This window comes from Stegostoma tigrinum, chromosome 43, assembly GCF_030684315.1.
Source record: "Stegostoma tigrinum isolate sSteTig4 chromosome 43, sSteTig4.hap1, whole genome shotgun sequence".
Taxonomy (NCBI): domain Eukaryota; kingdom Metazoa; phylum Chordata; class Chondrichthyes; order Orectolobiformes; family Stegostomatidae; genus Stegostoma; species Stegostoma tigrinum.
This window is the reverse complement of record NC_081396.1, coordinates 2,576,646-2,591,222: the sequence shown is the minus strand read 5'-3', so window position 1 is coordinate 2,591,222 and position 14,577 is coordinate 2,576,646. Positions and strand designations below refer to the sequence as shown.

The following is a 14,577-nucleotide window of genomic DNA, read 5'->3' as shown; positions in this document are numbered from 1 at the left end:
CCCCTACCTCCTCGGGCTCCACACACAAGTTCCCTATGCTATCCCTGATCGGCCCTACTCTTTCTTTGACCATTCTCTTATTCCTCACGTAAGTGTAAAATGCCTGTGTGTTTTCCCGGATTCCTTCTGCCAAGCCTTTCTCGTGCCCCCTCCTGGCTCTCCTCAGACCATTTTTGAGCTCCTTCCTTGCCTGCATGTAATCCTCTCGAGCTGAACTTGACCCTAGCTTCCTCCACCTTATGTAAGCTACCTTCTTCCTTTTCACTAGAAGCTCCACCGCTCTCGTCATCCAAGGTTCCTTAATCTTACCCCTTCTTGCCTGTCTCAGGAGGGACATATTTACTCATCACTCCCAACAACTGTTCCTTAAACCGTCTCCACATGTCTATAGTTCCCTTACCATGGAACAACTGCTCCCAGTCCATGCTTCCTAACTCATGTCTAATCGCATCATAGTTTCCTCTTCCCCAATTAAATATCCTCCCATTCTGCCTAATCCTCTCCTTCTCCATAGCTATGTAGAATGTGAGGCAGTTATGGTCACTATCACCAAAATGCTCTCCCACCACAAGATCTGATACCTGCCCCGGCTCGTTTCCGAGCACCAAGTCTAGAATGGCCTCTCCCCTCGTTGGCCTGTCAACGTACTGCGTTAGGAAACCCTCCTGAACACACCTTACAAAAACAGCTCCATTCAAATCTTCTGCTCGAAGGAGGTTCCAATCAATATTAGGAAAGTTAAAGTCACCCATTACAACAACCCTACTGCGTGCACACTTTTCCAAAATCTGTCGACCTATGCTTTCTTCAATCTCCCTGCTGCTATTGGGGGGCCTGTAGTAAACCCCTAACGAGGTGACTACTCCCTTGCTGTTCCTAATTTCCACCCATACTGACTCAGTAGGCAGATCTTCCTCGACAAAGGAAGCTTCTGTAGCTGTGATACCCTCTCTGATTAGTAGTGCTACACCCCCTCCTCTTTTTCCCCCCTCCCTATTCTTTTTAAATGTTCTAAACCCTGGAACATCCAGCAACCATTCCTGCCCCTGAGAAACCCATGTCTCTGTTATGGCCACAACATCATAGCACCAGGTACTGATCCATGCTCTAAGTTCATCACTTTTATTCCTGATACTCCTTGCATTAAAGCAAACACACTTTAACCGATCCCTTGGTTCCTTCCCAGGAAAATCCTTCCCACTAGCTGGTCTACCTCTTGCTACTGCCTCACCTGCATCAACGCTCACCTCTGGTATACAGCTCAGGTTCCCACCCCCCTGCCATACTAGTTTAAACCCTCTCGAACTACTCGAGCAAACCTTCCACCCAGGACATTGGTCCCCTTCCAGTTCAGATGCAACCCGTCCTTCTTGTACAGGTCCCACCTTCCCCAGAAGGCATCCCAATTATCAACATATCTGAAGCCCTCCCTCCTACACCAGCTGCGTAGCCACGTGTTCAGCTGCGCCCGCTCCCTGTTCCTCACCTCGCTATCTCGTGGCACCGGTAGTAAACCAGAGAACACTACTCTGTTCGTCCTGCTCTGCAGCTTCCATCCTAACTCCCTGAAATCACTTTTTATATCCTCAATCCTATTTCTGGCTATATCATTTGTGCCAATATGTAACACGATTTCTGGCTGTTCGCCCTCCCCTTTTAGAACTTTATACACCCGATCGGAGACGTCCCGGACCCTGGCACCAGGGAGGCAACATACCTTCCGGGAATCCCGATCTTGCCCACAAAATCTCCTGTCGATTCCCCTAACTATCGAGTCCCCTACCACGAGTACTTTTCTATTCTGCCCCCTTCCCTTCTTTGCCACAGTGTCAGGCTCAGTGCCAGAGAACTGACTACTATGGCTTTCCTCTGGTAGGTCATCCCCCCCAGCAGTATCCAAAATGGTATACTTATTGCTGAGGGGAATGCCCACAGGGGATCTCTGCACTGTCTGTCTGTCCCCTTTCCTCCCCCTAACATGTTCTCCTGAACTACCTCAAAAATAAGTTGAACTGGACAGTATAAAAATTAAAATAACTTATTTTGCTAGTACTGCATAACTAGAATCGTAGAATCATTACGGTATGGAAACAGGCCATTCGGCCCAACAAGTCCACACTGCCTGTCTTCCAAGAGCATCCCACCCAGATTCATTCCACTATCCCTGTATTTCCCATGTCTAACCCACCTAACCCAAAATATCCCTAGAAACTATGGGCAGTTTAGCATGGCCAATCCGCCTATTCTACACATCTTTTGAGTGTGGGAGGAAACCGGAGCACCTGGAGCAAACCCACAGCAGGGAGGATGTGCAAACTCCTCACAGTCACCTGATTCTGGAATCGAACCCCAGTCCTCAGCGCTGTGAGGCAGTAGTGCTAAAACGCTAAGCCACCCTTTTGTAGTACAGTGCAGTTCAATATAGTGATAACATCTTTAAAATTCCAGGATGCTTTTTGAAAATAAACTTGTAGGGCCAGTGGGAGAGACCAAGGAATGACAAATATGTTCTAGACAGAGCCAGCAGACAACCCGAGGGCTGAATCCAAAGATCCAAAAACATCTTTCTGCAATGGTCCGGCCTGTATTTGGACTCCTTTCTGCAGGGAAGAAGTAAAACAAAGTAAGCCCTCTGATGCTAACCATTATCGTATATAATCGATGTGTGCCTCAACTTCAGTTTTACTTTTATTCCCCAAAAGTTCCCTCGTTTCCAAAAATTCTTGAAGGTCCACTTGTTCTGTTTAGGGACTAAGCGAGGGTTAAGCCACAAACCTTTGACATGTGCTTTCAGCCCTCTGAAGTTTTTCAGTTAAGCACTTAAACTTATAGAATTATTTCGCTTGAAGAAGATTTGAACATCTGTGGTATCATAACCAACTGCAAAATGCATTTGGTTTGCCTTAAAGACCAACAACTCAACCCTTCCGTAGTTACAATCTTCCTCGGTCACATTATCAAAATTCTCTTGCATGTTCAAGAGCAGGGTTTGATATTATTGGTTGATCTGATCTTGAAATAAAGTGTAATCTGCCAGTTTTTTCTTGATCACATTCAGAAGGACATCGATTTCACTGCGAGTGCCATCAACACATTTGTTAGTTTGGACTTTCATTCTTCTTTGTACTTTGAGCCTTCCATACAATTCATTGTGAGTTGTTCATTGCAGAACCCCTTACTGTTGTATTCTGTATTGTTTCATCACTGGAAAACATGTCTAATTCAATGATAAAAACAGAAATTGCCGGAGAAACTCAGGTCAGGCAGCATTTCTGGAAAAAGAGCAGAGTTACCATTTCAAGTCCAGATCCATTCTGAAGAAGGGTCACTGGACTCAAAACATACACTCTATTTTCTCTCCATAACTGCGACCAGATTGGCTGAGTTTCTACCGCAATTTATAGTTTTGTTTCAGATTTCCAGAAGCCACAGGTCATTTTTATTTTACATTTAATTCACTCTTCAGTGTTATGATCACTTTGAGCTCCCCAAGGCCTTTGTCTTAAAAATATTTCACTTGTGAATTGCAAGCGCTTTTGCTGCTTCAGTAGTGTCCATGCCTGGAGTAGATACATCAGTATTTTTATTTGACTCAGTTCTTTGCTCAGCTGGATTACAAATAGGCAAGGAATGTTTACTCACAGACTAAGATCCTGAATTATAGGACACCATCACAGATTGTGGGAACACAATACACCCCATTATGTCAATTCCAATGATTCAGCCACATCATTCATTTGTAATTTTGAAATAAAACCAAAAATAACACTTATTTACCAGAGTATCATCTAAATTCATTCTAAACAATGGAGTTTGCACACAATTACGAACAATACACTATTAAAACAGGTAAGCTCTTGAAGAAATTTTCTTCTATCAATAAGATCTGAGCTGAGCTAGTTGCTCTCAGGCTTACAATCTTTCTCACCTCTATCAGAGAAAAATATTGGTGTTACTTCCTTTTAAATATTAATCCACCAAAATCCCTGCTGTCTGTTTTTGCCCCGATGGTGAATCCATTAGAAGGAGCAGGTTGCTCACAACTTTTAACTTTTTGGTACAACTTTTGCTGGAGAAACACCAGCCATTTTCACTGGATTACTTTTTAATCTCTGACAATTTGCCTTTAAACTTTCATCCCTAAGACAGTGAAAACACAATCAGTTCTTTTCACTCAATTCCATCTTCTGCACTACATTTCTCAGCATTTCAATGAAAATCTGTTCTTTCATTTCTGCCACCTTTTCCATGATAATATGATTCCTGTTCACTCCTTCTCCCCACGATTTTGCTTTCCAGCTCCTGTGTGGGTTTGTTCCTAATGGTTTGTGGCAATCGAGATATCTGTGAGAACTGAAGAAGGGTCACTGGATCTGAAACATTAACTCTGTTTTCTCTCCAGAGATGCTACCAGATTTGCTGACTTTTTCCAGTAATTTCTGTTCCTGATTTCCAGCATCTGCAGTTCTTTAGTTTGTTGTTAACTATTGAACTGGCTACTTCCTGCCACAAAGCTCACTGCGACACTGAAGTCACCTCTCAGGCTTATTCCTCCCCACCCCCACCACCATCACCGCCCAATCCAAGCTAGGCAAATTGCCTTGCTTTATTTCCCCTCAGAAACTCCACCAATCAAGCTACAGATTACCCAAGAGCAAATCTGCAACAGCCTGCCATGAGAAACCTAAAATATGTTCACTAAAAGAACCTGGTCAGTCCCACAAGCTATATCTCGGGCCACATGATGTGCTGTATGCAGTTCCAAACAGAAATGCAAGTTACATGCTACATACCTTCAAAGTATTTACTGCATCAATGATCCACGTGATCACACATAAGACAATTTTCAGAACAAAATACTCAAGAATCAACTCATTGGACAAAAGTTGTGAAACACTCTGACCCTTCCCTTTTGCTAAGTGTCAGAGTGACCATGGTTCAGACCTGGGTGTGATTAACAGCAGAATCCAAACCCTGTCATCACTTGTGAATTCGCTGGTGTCGCAGCAGGTTGGATGACTGAGTGAATCCCTTCCCACACTCAGAACATGTGAATGGCTTCTCCCCTGTGTGAACTCGCTGGTGCATGCGCAGGCTGTATGAATCACGAAGCACCTTCCCACACTCGGGGCAGCTCAATGGCCTCTCCCTCCGGGTAACTCGCTGATGTCTCAGTAGATTGGATAAATGAGTAAATCTTTTCCCACACTCAGAACAGGTGAACGGCTTCTCCCCAGTGTGAACTCGCTGATGAATCTGCAGGTTGGAAGAATCAATGAATCCCCTCCCACATTCAGAGCAAGTGAATGGCCGCTCCCCAGTGTGAACGCGCTGATGTCTCAGCAAGTTGGATGACTGAGTGAATCCCTTCCCACACTCAGAGCAGGTGAATGGCATCTCCCCAGTGTGACAGCGTTGATGTGTTTCCAGTGCAGATGGGGTACAGAAGTCCTTCCCACAGTCCTCACATTTCCATGGTTTCATCATGTTGCAGCTGTCGTTGTATCTGATGTTCAGTTCGAGTCTCATCAACAGAACACATGTACAGTCTCTCCTCGCTGTTAAATGATGTATAGCTTACTATGGTGGTTTAGCTCTTTAAAGCCCTTTCCACAGAATCTATGCTGGAATATTCTCACCCCCACTCAGAGGTCATTTCCTGGCTCTTTCCTGGTCACAATGATGTTTCAAAACTTGTGAAGCATCAAAACTTGTCAAATGTTTCTCCTTCTAGATTCGCAGGCCAATGAATTTCAAGTCCCGAAGAATCGAGTGACTGTGCAAAACAAAATCATAGAAGTCATAATCGCTGTCAGTCTTGGATAGAAGTACAGAACACACAATTCTAGTTTCAATCAAACATTCCTTTCTCTCTTGTTCCCTAAAAATCTCGTGTCCCAATGCCTTGTCTCCCTTCTCACTCTGCGGTACATGATATAGAACGTAGAACATAGAACATAGAACAGTACAGCACAGAACAGGCCCTTCAGCCCACAATGTTGTGCCGACCATGCAGTCTCTAAATTCACATTTGGGTGATCATACCGAGTGACAGACCCATACTTCCTATAAACATGTAGATATTTGGTGGACTAAAATGAGTACTGTATAAAGCTGTAATCAATTATGGGAGATACAACAGGAAAGTGAACAATAACTTTATTTGGGTAGGGAGCAACCATGACCTGGACCAGTCATTTTTTTAATACTGTGTTGTATTACAAGACTAGAAGCAATGATAATAGCACTTAGATTTATAAATTTATAAACAATATGTTGAAAATCAATCATGTAATAACACAAGAAATATCTGTAATTTAGGCTCTCCTAAAATATCAGCTTTCCCCGAGTAAATCATTCTTTTAACTGTGAATATTAAGAAGGAGGCCATTCCTTTTAGCCTGACAAGAAAATGTGTCAAACTGAGAGAGCAAAAAAATGTCAGCGTCTGTAAGACCGACAGGAATAGGAACCAAGCTTTCCAAAATCTGCACATCCCTGGATTCACTTTCTTTCCCCTCGGTTGCTGCCAGTGAACAGTTTTCCCCTTCCCCACAAAGATGGTGCATAAAGGAGGCAGTATCAGTCTGAAGTTCATTGTTTTCCAGTCACATTGCTGTCTGGAGGAGACAGAATGGTTAATCATTCCTCCTTTCAGATTCAAAGTTCAATGATATTTGTATCCAAAAGGTCAAGTGACTCTGTCAGATCTTCAGATCAAGCTGGTTCTGACAGTTATGTCTGCAAATACTATCCTGCAGATCCTAAAAAAGAAATTTGCCTCAGTCATCACTAGAAGTGAAGGCGATTGATTATTTCAAAATGCACTGGATAGGCTACTTGAAGGTAACAATCTTGCAAGGCCAGAGGGCTTAGACAGTGGATGGGGCTAAGTGGTTCTAAATTTACTGCCCCCTAAATCCTGACCATCTGTTTTCGCCAGGCAAACAAACGTAATACAAATACAAACAATAGGTTTAAGGGAGACACACATACCTGAAACAACTTTTGGACAGTCGGTTCCTTCACTGGATTGACTTCCAGTACTTTGAATTGCTGTAAGTGAACAATTTTCTCCGTCTCACTCCCTCCCGGGATGAGAAAAGAAATGGAAAAAGGGGAGACATTGCTGTGCTCCCAGATGTTGCAAAAAGGGCGGAGTCTCATTCTAAGGCAAGATGGACGACTTCCGCATTATGACGTTCACAATGGGAGATGGTGTTTACCTGAAGCAGCCAATAGAAACGGGGGAGCTCGTGCGTGACGTCATGGGGTTCCACCTTGCCGGCTGGGCGCTCGGAGCCCCGCCCCCAGCCATTTTCCCACACCTCCACCTGGAGCCAGGGTTTCCAGTGCAACCTGCTGCCAGCTCCGGTTAGGAGCCTGAAGCCGCTCGGGAACCTGCCCCTGCCCGCCCACCCCTGGGTGAGGCGAAGGAGAGGTCACTTTAAAAAAGTTTCTTTATTTCCCTTCACTTCTCTGAGAAGGGATCTCGTTGACACCAACGGTTTCCAGCTGACCAATAGGCGAGCTGGCGGACCAGGCTGTGGGGGATGGTCCTCCAATCAACGGGAGCAAATCAGGGGGCGGGGTAAGCATCCATCAACATGAACCTGGCCAAAGAAACCCTGACTGCACTATTAGAAGAACCGAAGACACATACACCAGACATCACCAACCTCATCAGCAAGGACAACATCATCAAGCTAGTGGACCTATGCCTCACCACCCACTTCACTTTCAATAACAAAACCTACAGACAAACTAACGGAACACCCATGGGATCTCCGATATCAGGGTTCTTAGCAGAGGCAGTAATGCAGAGACTCGAACAAACAGCTCTGCCAATCATCCAACCCAAACTTTGGGTCCGCTACGTGGATGACACCTTTGTCATCACTAAACAAAACAAATTAGAGGAAACCTTCAAGACCATCAATAATACCCTTACTGGCATAACATTCACAAAAGAGGAGGAAAACAACAATAAACTGCCATTCCTAGATGTCACAGTAGAGCGAACAGCCAATGGGGAACTTCAAACCAGCGTCTACAGGAAAACAACACATACGGACCAAATACTGAACTACAGGAGCAACCATCCCAACACCCACAAACGAAGCTGCATTAGAACATTATTCCAACGGGCCACCACACACTGCAGCACAGAGGAACTACGAAGACCAGAAGAAAATCACCTATACAGCGTATTCAAAAAGAATGGGTACCCTATGAACACAGTCCGCCGATTCCTCAGCAACAAACCCAAACAAACAGACAAAACGTGCCCATAAACCATAACCACTCTCCCCTACATCAAAGACATTTCCGAAATGACTGCTCAGACCTCTTGGCATCAGGGTAGCCCACAAACCCACCAACACACTAAAACAGCAGCTAATAAACTTAAAAGACCCTATACACACAACAAGCAAAACGAACGTTATCTACAAAATACCTTGCAAGAACTGTGACAAACACTACATTGGACAAACTGGCAGAAAGCTAGCCACCAGGATACATGAACATCAACTAGCCACAAAACGACATGACCCACTTTCACTCGTATCCTTACATACAGATGAGGAAGGACACCACTTTGATTGGGACAACACATCCATCCTGGGACAAGCCAAACAGAGACACGCACGAGAATTCCTAGAAGCATGGCATTCCAACCGGACCTCCATCAACAAACACATTGATTTGGAGCCCATCTACCACCCTCTGAGAAAAAGAACAGGAAATGACATCACCAACCAAGGAAACCTAAACAGATAAATAGAAAGCGGGACATAACACCAGCGCTTCACCAGAGGTTCACTGATGATGTTACCGAGAATGGTGACGAAACATCTGAAAACGAACGTTCCAGCTCAGCGAGCAAACTCACATCCGTTATTCTAATTAATAATTAGAGCCCTGTTACTCCAATAAGCAGGATCCTTTTACCTTAAAAGCATTTGCCATTTGTAAAAGGTGAATAATCTGGATGTTATCACATGAATAACTGAGTTCCAAATACATGGATAATCTGTTGTTAATACACTAGCTGTCTCCCCTTCCCCCACTGATCAAACAAACACTTTATTTTTGGGTGACACAGATTCTGAGGTATTGAAAACAGTTGCACTGGGAAAACTTTTAGAAGTAGTGATCTAATGCAGTCCCTTTCTGCACTTTAAATAGCTGATCTCATTCCTCATCTCATCATTCACTGTCACAATGTTCCATCTTCCTGAGAGAAGTTACTGTTATTCATGGTTATTAGGCATCCTTGTAGGATGTTGATTTGATGCTGTCATCTGTATCACACCATTCATCACCCTGCACCAATAGGATGTGGTGCTGTCAATTGTGAAAAGTATCGAATGGACAAAAGAGCTTTGAACTGAGGCGCTAGTTGTGATCCGTCAGCTGTATTAAGCAGTTCATATCATCTGCACTCCTGACTGAGGACTTCCAAAACAAGCTCCCTAATCTGAGCAAACAACCCTATGGAAAGGAATTTCCAAGTTGATAGAGAAATGTGTTCAGTCTGACTCTACATTTTCTCTGATTTTAAAAAAGGAATTTCCTCAATCAATTGGAGAAATCTTTGGCCCATTACCATCGAGTTTGAAGAAAAGGTATCTGTGAAGAAGTAAACTATTTTAACCATCTCCTACAGGCCCAAATAGAGAACAAATGTTACCAATGGAAGAGTCTTCTTAAAATCTGAGCATCCTACCATTCAGCAAATATCACCTACCCCACATGTGGCAATACTCCTGGATTCAGCATTGAACTATTCAATAATCTCGGGACCTACAACACTGGCGTGGAAAAGAAATCATCCTCGATGCACAGTCACATTCCAAGAAGAGGAGTGCAGTTTTGCACAAGGTATTGCAAATACAGGATATAAATTCAGAACACATTATTCTCGATGGTATGAATATATTTCTCACTCTATAACTATAAATCAATATATCCCACATACTTGCTCCTTACCTATGTTTGGAACACTGACCATCTCCTTGCTTTTAGCCCAGATTTCCTTCCCTGAAGTTGCTTAGGTTCACTGTCACAGTCACCTATTCCACTCCTCCCCAAAAAGCTATAATCCAGGTCCCTGAGGCTTTATGCCTGATGCCAGAAAGTTGTTTGGCTAAGCGTGTGTGTCACAGTAAACTCTCTGACTGTGCTCATGTCCTGTGTGTCTGAATGGAGACCCTGTACCGAACAGTCTCCACCCCACACCTTTTTCACTCACTTCGAGGAGACGGGTCTCCGAATCTTCATGGGGTCTCAACTCCCACACAATCCCTAGCGCCATGGGTCATATGGCAGAAATCGCGTGTTGGGGAAACAGGCATACACAGTGATGAGGGGTTAAAATTGCGGTTTAAGAAGTAAGCATGGAGGCGGAGGCGGTGGAAAAACTGTTCATCGTCCAAGCGTGACCGGTGTTCGTTGATGTGTGGGAGGAGGGGGACAAAGGGGAGCCCTTTACTGAGGACTGACAGTTCATCCTCAGTAAGGGGCAAGTCTGGGGGGATGGCAAAGACTCAGCAGGGCTGAAAGAGGTAAGCGCAGAGGCAGAGGCCGCAGAAAAACTGCGAGATCAGGGCGAGAACAGCTCCGCCATTGTGGACGATTGGTAATCATAAGACCATAAGAGATAGGAGTGGAAGTAAGGCCATTCAGCCCATCAAGTCCACTCTGCCATTTAAGTCATGGCTGATGGGCATTTCAACACCACTTCCCTGCACTCTCCCCGTAGCCCTTGATTCCTTCTGAGATCAAGAATTTGTCGATCTCTGCCTTGAAGGCATCCAGTGTCCCGGCCTCCACTGCCCTCCGTGGTAATGAATTCCATAAGCCCACCACTCTCTGGCTGAAGAAATGTCGTCTCATTTCAGTTTCAAATTTACCCCCTCTAATTTTAAGGCTGTGCCCACGGGTCCTAGTCTCCCTGCCTAACGGAAACAACTTCCTAGCGCCCACCCCTTCTAAACCATACATTATCTTGCAAGTTTCTATTAGATCTCCCCTCAACTTTCTAAACTCGAATGAGTACAATCCCATGGCATCATGGCATCCTGTTTTTTTTTCGATTGGCTGGGGCGTTTCACATAATGGGAGACCAATGCCTTGTAAACTCATGTGGTCCGTGTTCACCCCCTCTTTCTCATTATAATTCAGTCAGGTGACCAATAGAAAGTGCCAAAAGACTGGAAGAACTACGGATTTACAGCCAATCAGAGCTCCCTCATTGCCGCATGTTTAGACTCAGAACATGAGTTTCTGAGGCTGCTCGTTCTGCCCCTCTTTGTAAATGAAGCTTGAGCTTCACCTAGACTGAAACCTCCCTTTCCATCCAACGTCTGTGAGCACAGCACTTTTTCTCGGTTTCTTCTTTTTTTAAAAAAATTCTGTGGTCAAATTATTTACTTGCAACAACTGAAAGGAAAGGAAGTGAACCCATAGAGGATGCAGGGTCTATGATGGTTGCGGATCTGGTACAAAAACAGAAATTGCTGTTAAAAACTGGGAGGTATGGCAGCATCAGTGGAGAGAAATCAAAGTTAACATTTTAAGTCGAGTGACCCTTCCTCAGAACAGAATCTGTTAACCAGCTCCTTCAAGAGAATGAGGAAAATGAGTATATTAGGTGCAACAGAGTGAGAATGGTGGGAGAGGGTGTGGGATGAAGGTTTACAGATTTTAGGGAATGGGAGAGGAAAAAAGTATTCCACAGAAATTAGATTTGTCTTCTGAATTTCCAGCTGCACCAAAGTGATGAATTTTATAAGTTTTGTTTACAAGAAGGGAAGATTTACAGGTCTCCAAACAACCATCACAAGAAGCTCTAAAGGAATTGCTGAAAATAACTTAGACTTCAATACCATCAGCTGGAAACTATACATGGAGAAATGTCTGATTCAAAACATTTAAGGATCAGTTTCTTTGGAAAAGACCGAAACATAGACACCCAATGAGAATCTTCTCGTGAACTGACTGCTGAAGTAGCTTCAACCAATCTCAGCTTACAGAAACATCACACTGCTCACGGTAAGAATAGACTATACCTGTGTTCTGGTGGATGAAGATCCAGCTTATTGTCAGAGACAAGTCACCCAAAACATGGAGAAACCATGGAATTGTGAGGGCTGTCGGATAGGATTCTGTTCCCTGTCAATGCTGGAGTTTCATTGACGCAGCCACATCAGAGAGAGACCATTCACTTGCTCTGAATGGATGTGAGTTTGCTCGCTGAGCTGGAAGGTTCATTTTCATTTTCCACACACTGCAGCACAGAGGAACTATGCAGAGCAGAGGAAAATCACCTATACAGCGTATTCAAAAAGAATGGGTACCCTATGAACACAGTCCGCCGATTCCTCAGCAACAAACCCAAACAAACAGACAAAACGTGCCGATAAACCATAACCACTCTCCCCTACATCAAAGACATTTCCGAAATGACTGCTCAGACCTCTTGGCATCAGGGTAGCCCACAAACCCACCAACACACTAAAACAGCAGCTAATAAACTTAAAAGACCCTATACACACAACAAGCAAAACGAACGTTATCTACAAAATACCTTGCAAGAACTGTGACAAACACTACATTGGACAAACAGGCAGAAAGCTAGCCACCAGGATACATGAACATCAACTAGCCACAAAACGATATGACCCACTATCACTCGTATCCTTACATACAGATGAGGAAGGACACCACTTTGATTGGGACAACACATCCATCCTAGGACAAGCCAAACAGAGAGACGCATGAGAATTCCTAGAAGCATGGCATTCCAACCGGAACTCCATCAACAAACACATTGATTTGGAGCCAATCTACCATCCCCTGAGAAAAAGAACAGGAAATGACATCACCAATGCAGGAAATGACATCACCAACCCAAGGAAACCTAATCAGATAAATAGAAAGCGGGACATAACACCAGAGCTTCGTTGGAGGCTCACTGATGATGTTACCTAGAATGGTGACAAAACATCTGGGGACAAACCTTACAGCTCAGTGAACCAGCTCACATCTCGAACACAATAAAGACCCACTCTCTTGTGGACTGAGAGGAGGAGAGTGCTGTCTTGGAGGTGAAAGGAGGACGTCGGGTTGGCTGTGCACCCTTGCGACCAGTGGATCTTAATGCTGGCTTCGGCCTAACGCTGGTTCAGGGGAGCAGCCAACCTGCAACGATGGCTGCGGCAAGTGCTCGTGCCCCAGGTCAGGGGGTCCGGAACACCATCCGTGTTTCCGTAAAGAAGGTGGATGAGGGTGCACCTGTGGACCGCACCTTCTTCGTGAAGAGGGTCCTGTTGGACTGTTGTGGGTTCGCTGCTGCGGACATTTACTGCCTGCAGGATTTCCCCGGAGGGGGTTTTTACGATGTGACCTTCCGGAGTGCCAAGCTTTGCGAGCGCTTCCTGGAGGTTTTCAAGGAGAAAGGAGGTGAGGGCCCCCTCTCTGTATTGACCGCTGTCCCACTGTTTGTGATGCCAGCGCAGAGGAGCCGTATGGTGACTGTACACATGTACAACCCGCATGTGCCAGCAGCTGATGTCCTGACCTTCCTCGGAAGGTATGTGAAGGTGGAAGGGGACCTAACTGACATGGTGGACCCCTTTGGCATCTGGACGAGTAAGAGGCAGGTCAAGGTGACGCTGAGGATGGGCGCAGACGGGAATGTCGCACACCCACCGTCCAGCTTCGCGATCGGCGGGAGCAGGGGCTACCTGACCTATGCAGGGCAACCTAAAGTCTGCCATGCCTGTGGTAGGTCAGGTCACGTGGCGGCCGACTGCAAAGTCACCATCTGCAGGAACTGCAGGGAGGAGGGACACCTTGCAAAGGATTGCCCACGAGAGAGAAGCTGCAACCTTTGCGGGGAAGCGGGCCACTTCTATAGGGCATGCCCGCGGCGAGGTACCACCTACGCCCAGGTCGCCGGCAGGGGAAATGCGGGGCCAGCCCCCCCGGAGGAGAGGAAGGCACCAGGGCCCAGCAAGGACCCCACTAATGTGCAGGAGGGCCAGGCCGTGCAGGAGGGCCCAGCCCTGCAGGATGGGCCCGAGGCCAGCAAAGCACCCCTGCAGGCTCCAATCTCCCCCGACAACCCGGAGCCAATGGAGGCGGCGACAGGCGACCCAGGGGAGTGGACTACAGTCCGGAAAGCGAGGAGGAAGGTGCGTCGACGGGCCCAGGAACTGCAACAATCAGGAGGGAAGAGACAGCTACAGGGGGGCTATAAGAGCTCCTCTGACGAGGAGGATTCGGAGAGGGCCCACCCGAAGCAGAAGTTAAAGGTCTCGAGGGGGAAGGAAAGCAGCACCCCGCTTCCAGGTGATTGGAGGCGTCCTGAGGCTCACTCCGACACCCAGTCAAGTGCCGCTGGAGCACTGGAGGGCCCCCCGGAACTTCCAGGCGGGAAGGAGGAAACAGCACGTCCCCAGCCTGATCCGGAGCCGGACCCTCCTGCCTCCGCACCCCTGACGGGGGGATGCCACCCGGAAGGCAGCACAGACGGTTTCCTGAGCCCAGAGAGCGTCCAGCAGTTAGCCC

General features: G+C 46.0%; 1 protein-coding gene across 3 annotated transcripts; it reads right to left on the bottom strand.

Moving 5' to 3' along the window:
* Positions 1-1,431: 1,431 nt before the first annotated feature.
* On the bottom strand, positions 1,432-7,172 carry LOC125449116 (gastrula zinc finger protein XlCGF49.1-like). 3 transcript variants are annotated; one of them, XR_009443169.1, is made up of 3 exons: positions 6,997-7,172; positions 4,794-5,776; positions 1,432-2,600 (listed from the first exon to the last, which is right to left on the bottom strand). XR_009443169.1 is itself a non-coding variant. In XM_059641860.1 (3 exons), exon 2 carries the CDS (start codon positions 5,527-5,529, stop codon positions 4,981-4,983), a length of 549 nt encoding a protein of 182 aa, XP_059497843.1. In that variant the 5' UTR covers positions 5,530-5,776; positions 6,997-7,172; the 3' UTR covers positions 1,432-2,600; positions 4,945-4,980. The 3 variants fall into 3 exon arrangements, 2 of the variants coding, with proteins under 2 accessions (XP_059497843.1, XP_048380731.1); XM_059641860.1 differs by having other exon boundaries at positions 4,945-5,776; XM_048524774.2 differs by lacking the exon at positions 1,432-2,600 and having other exon boundaries at positions 3,566-5,776.
* Between the last annotated feature and the right edge of the window lie 7,405 nt (positions 7,173-14,577).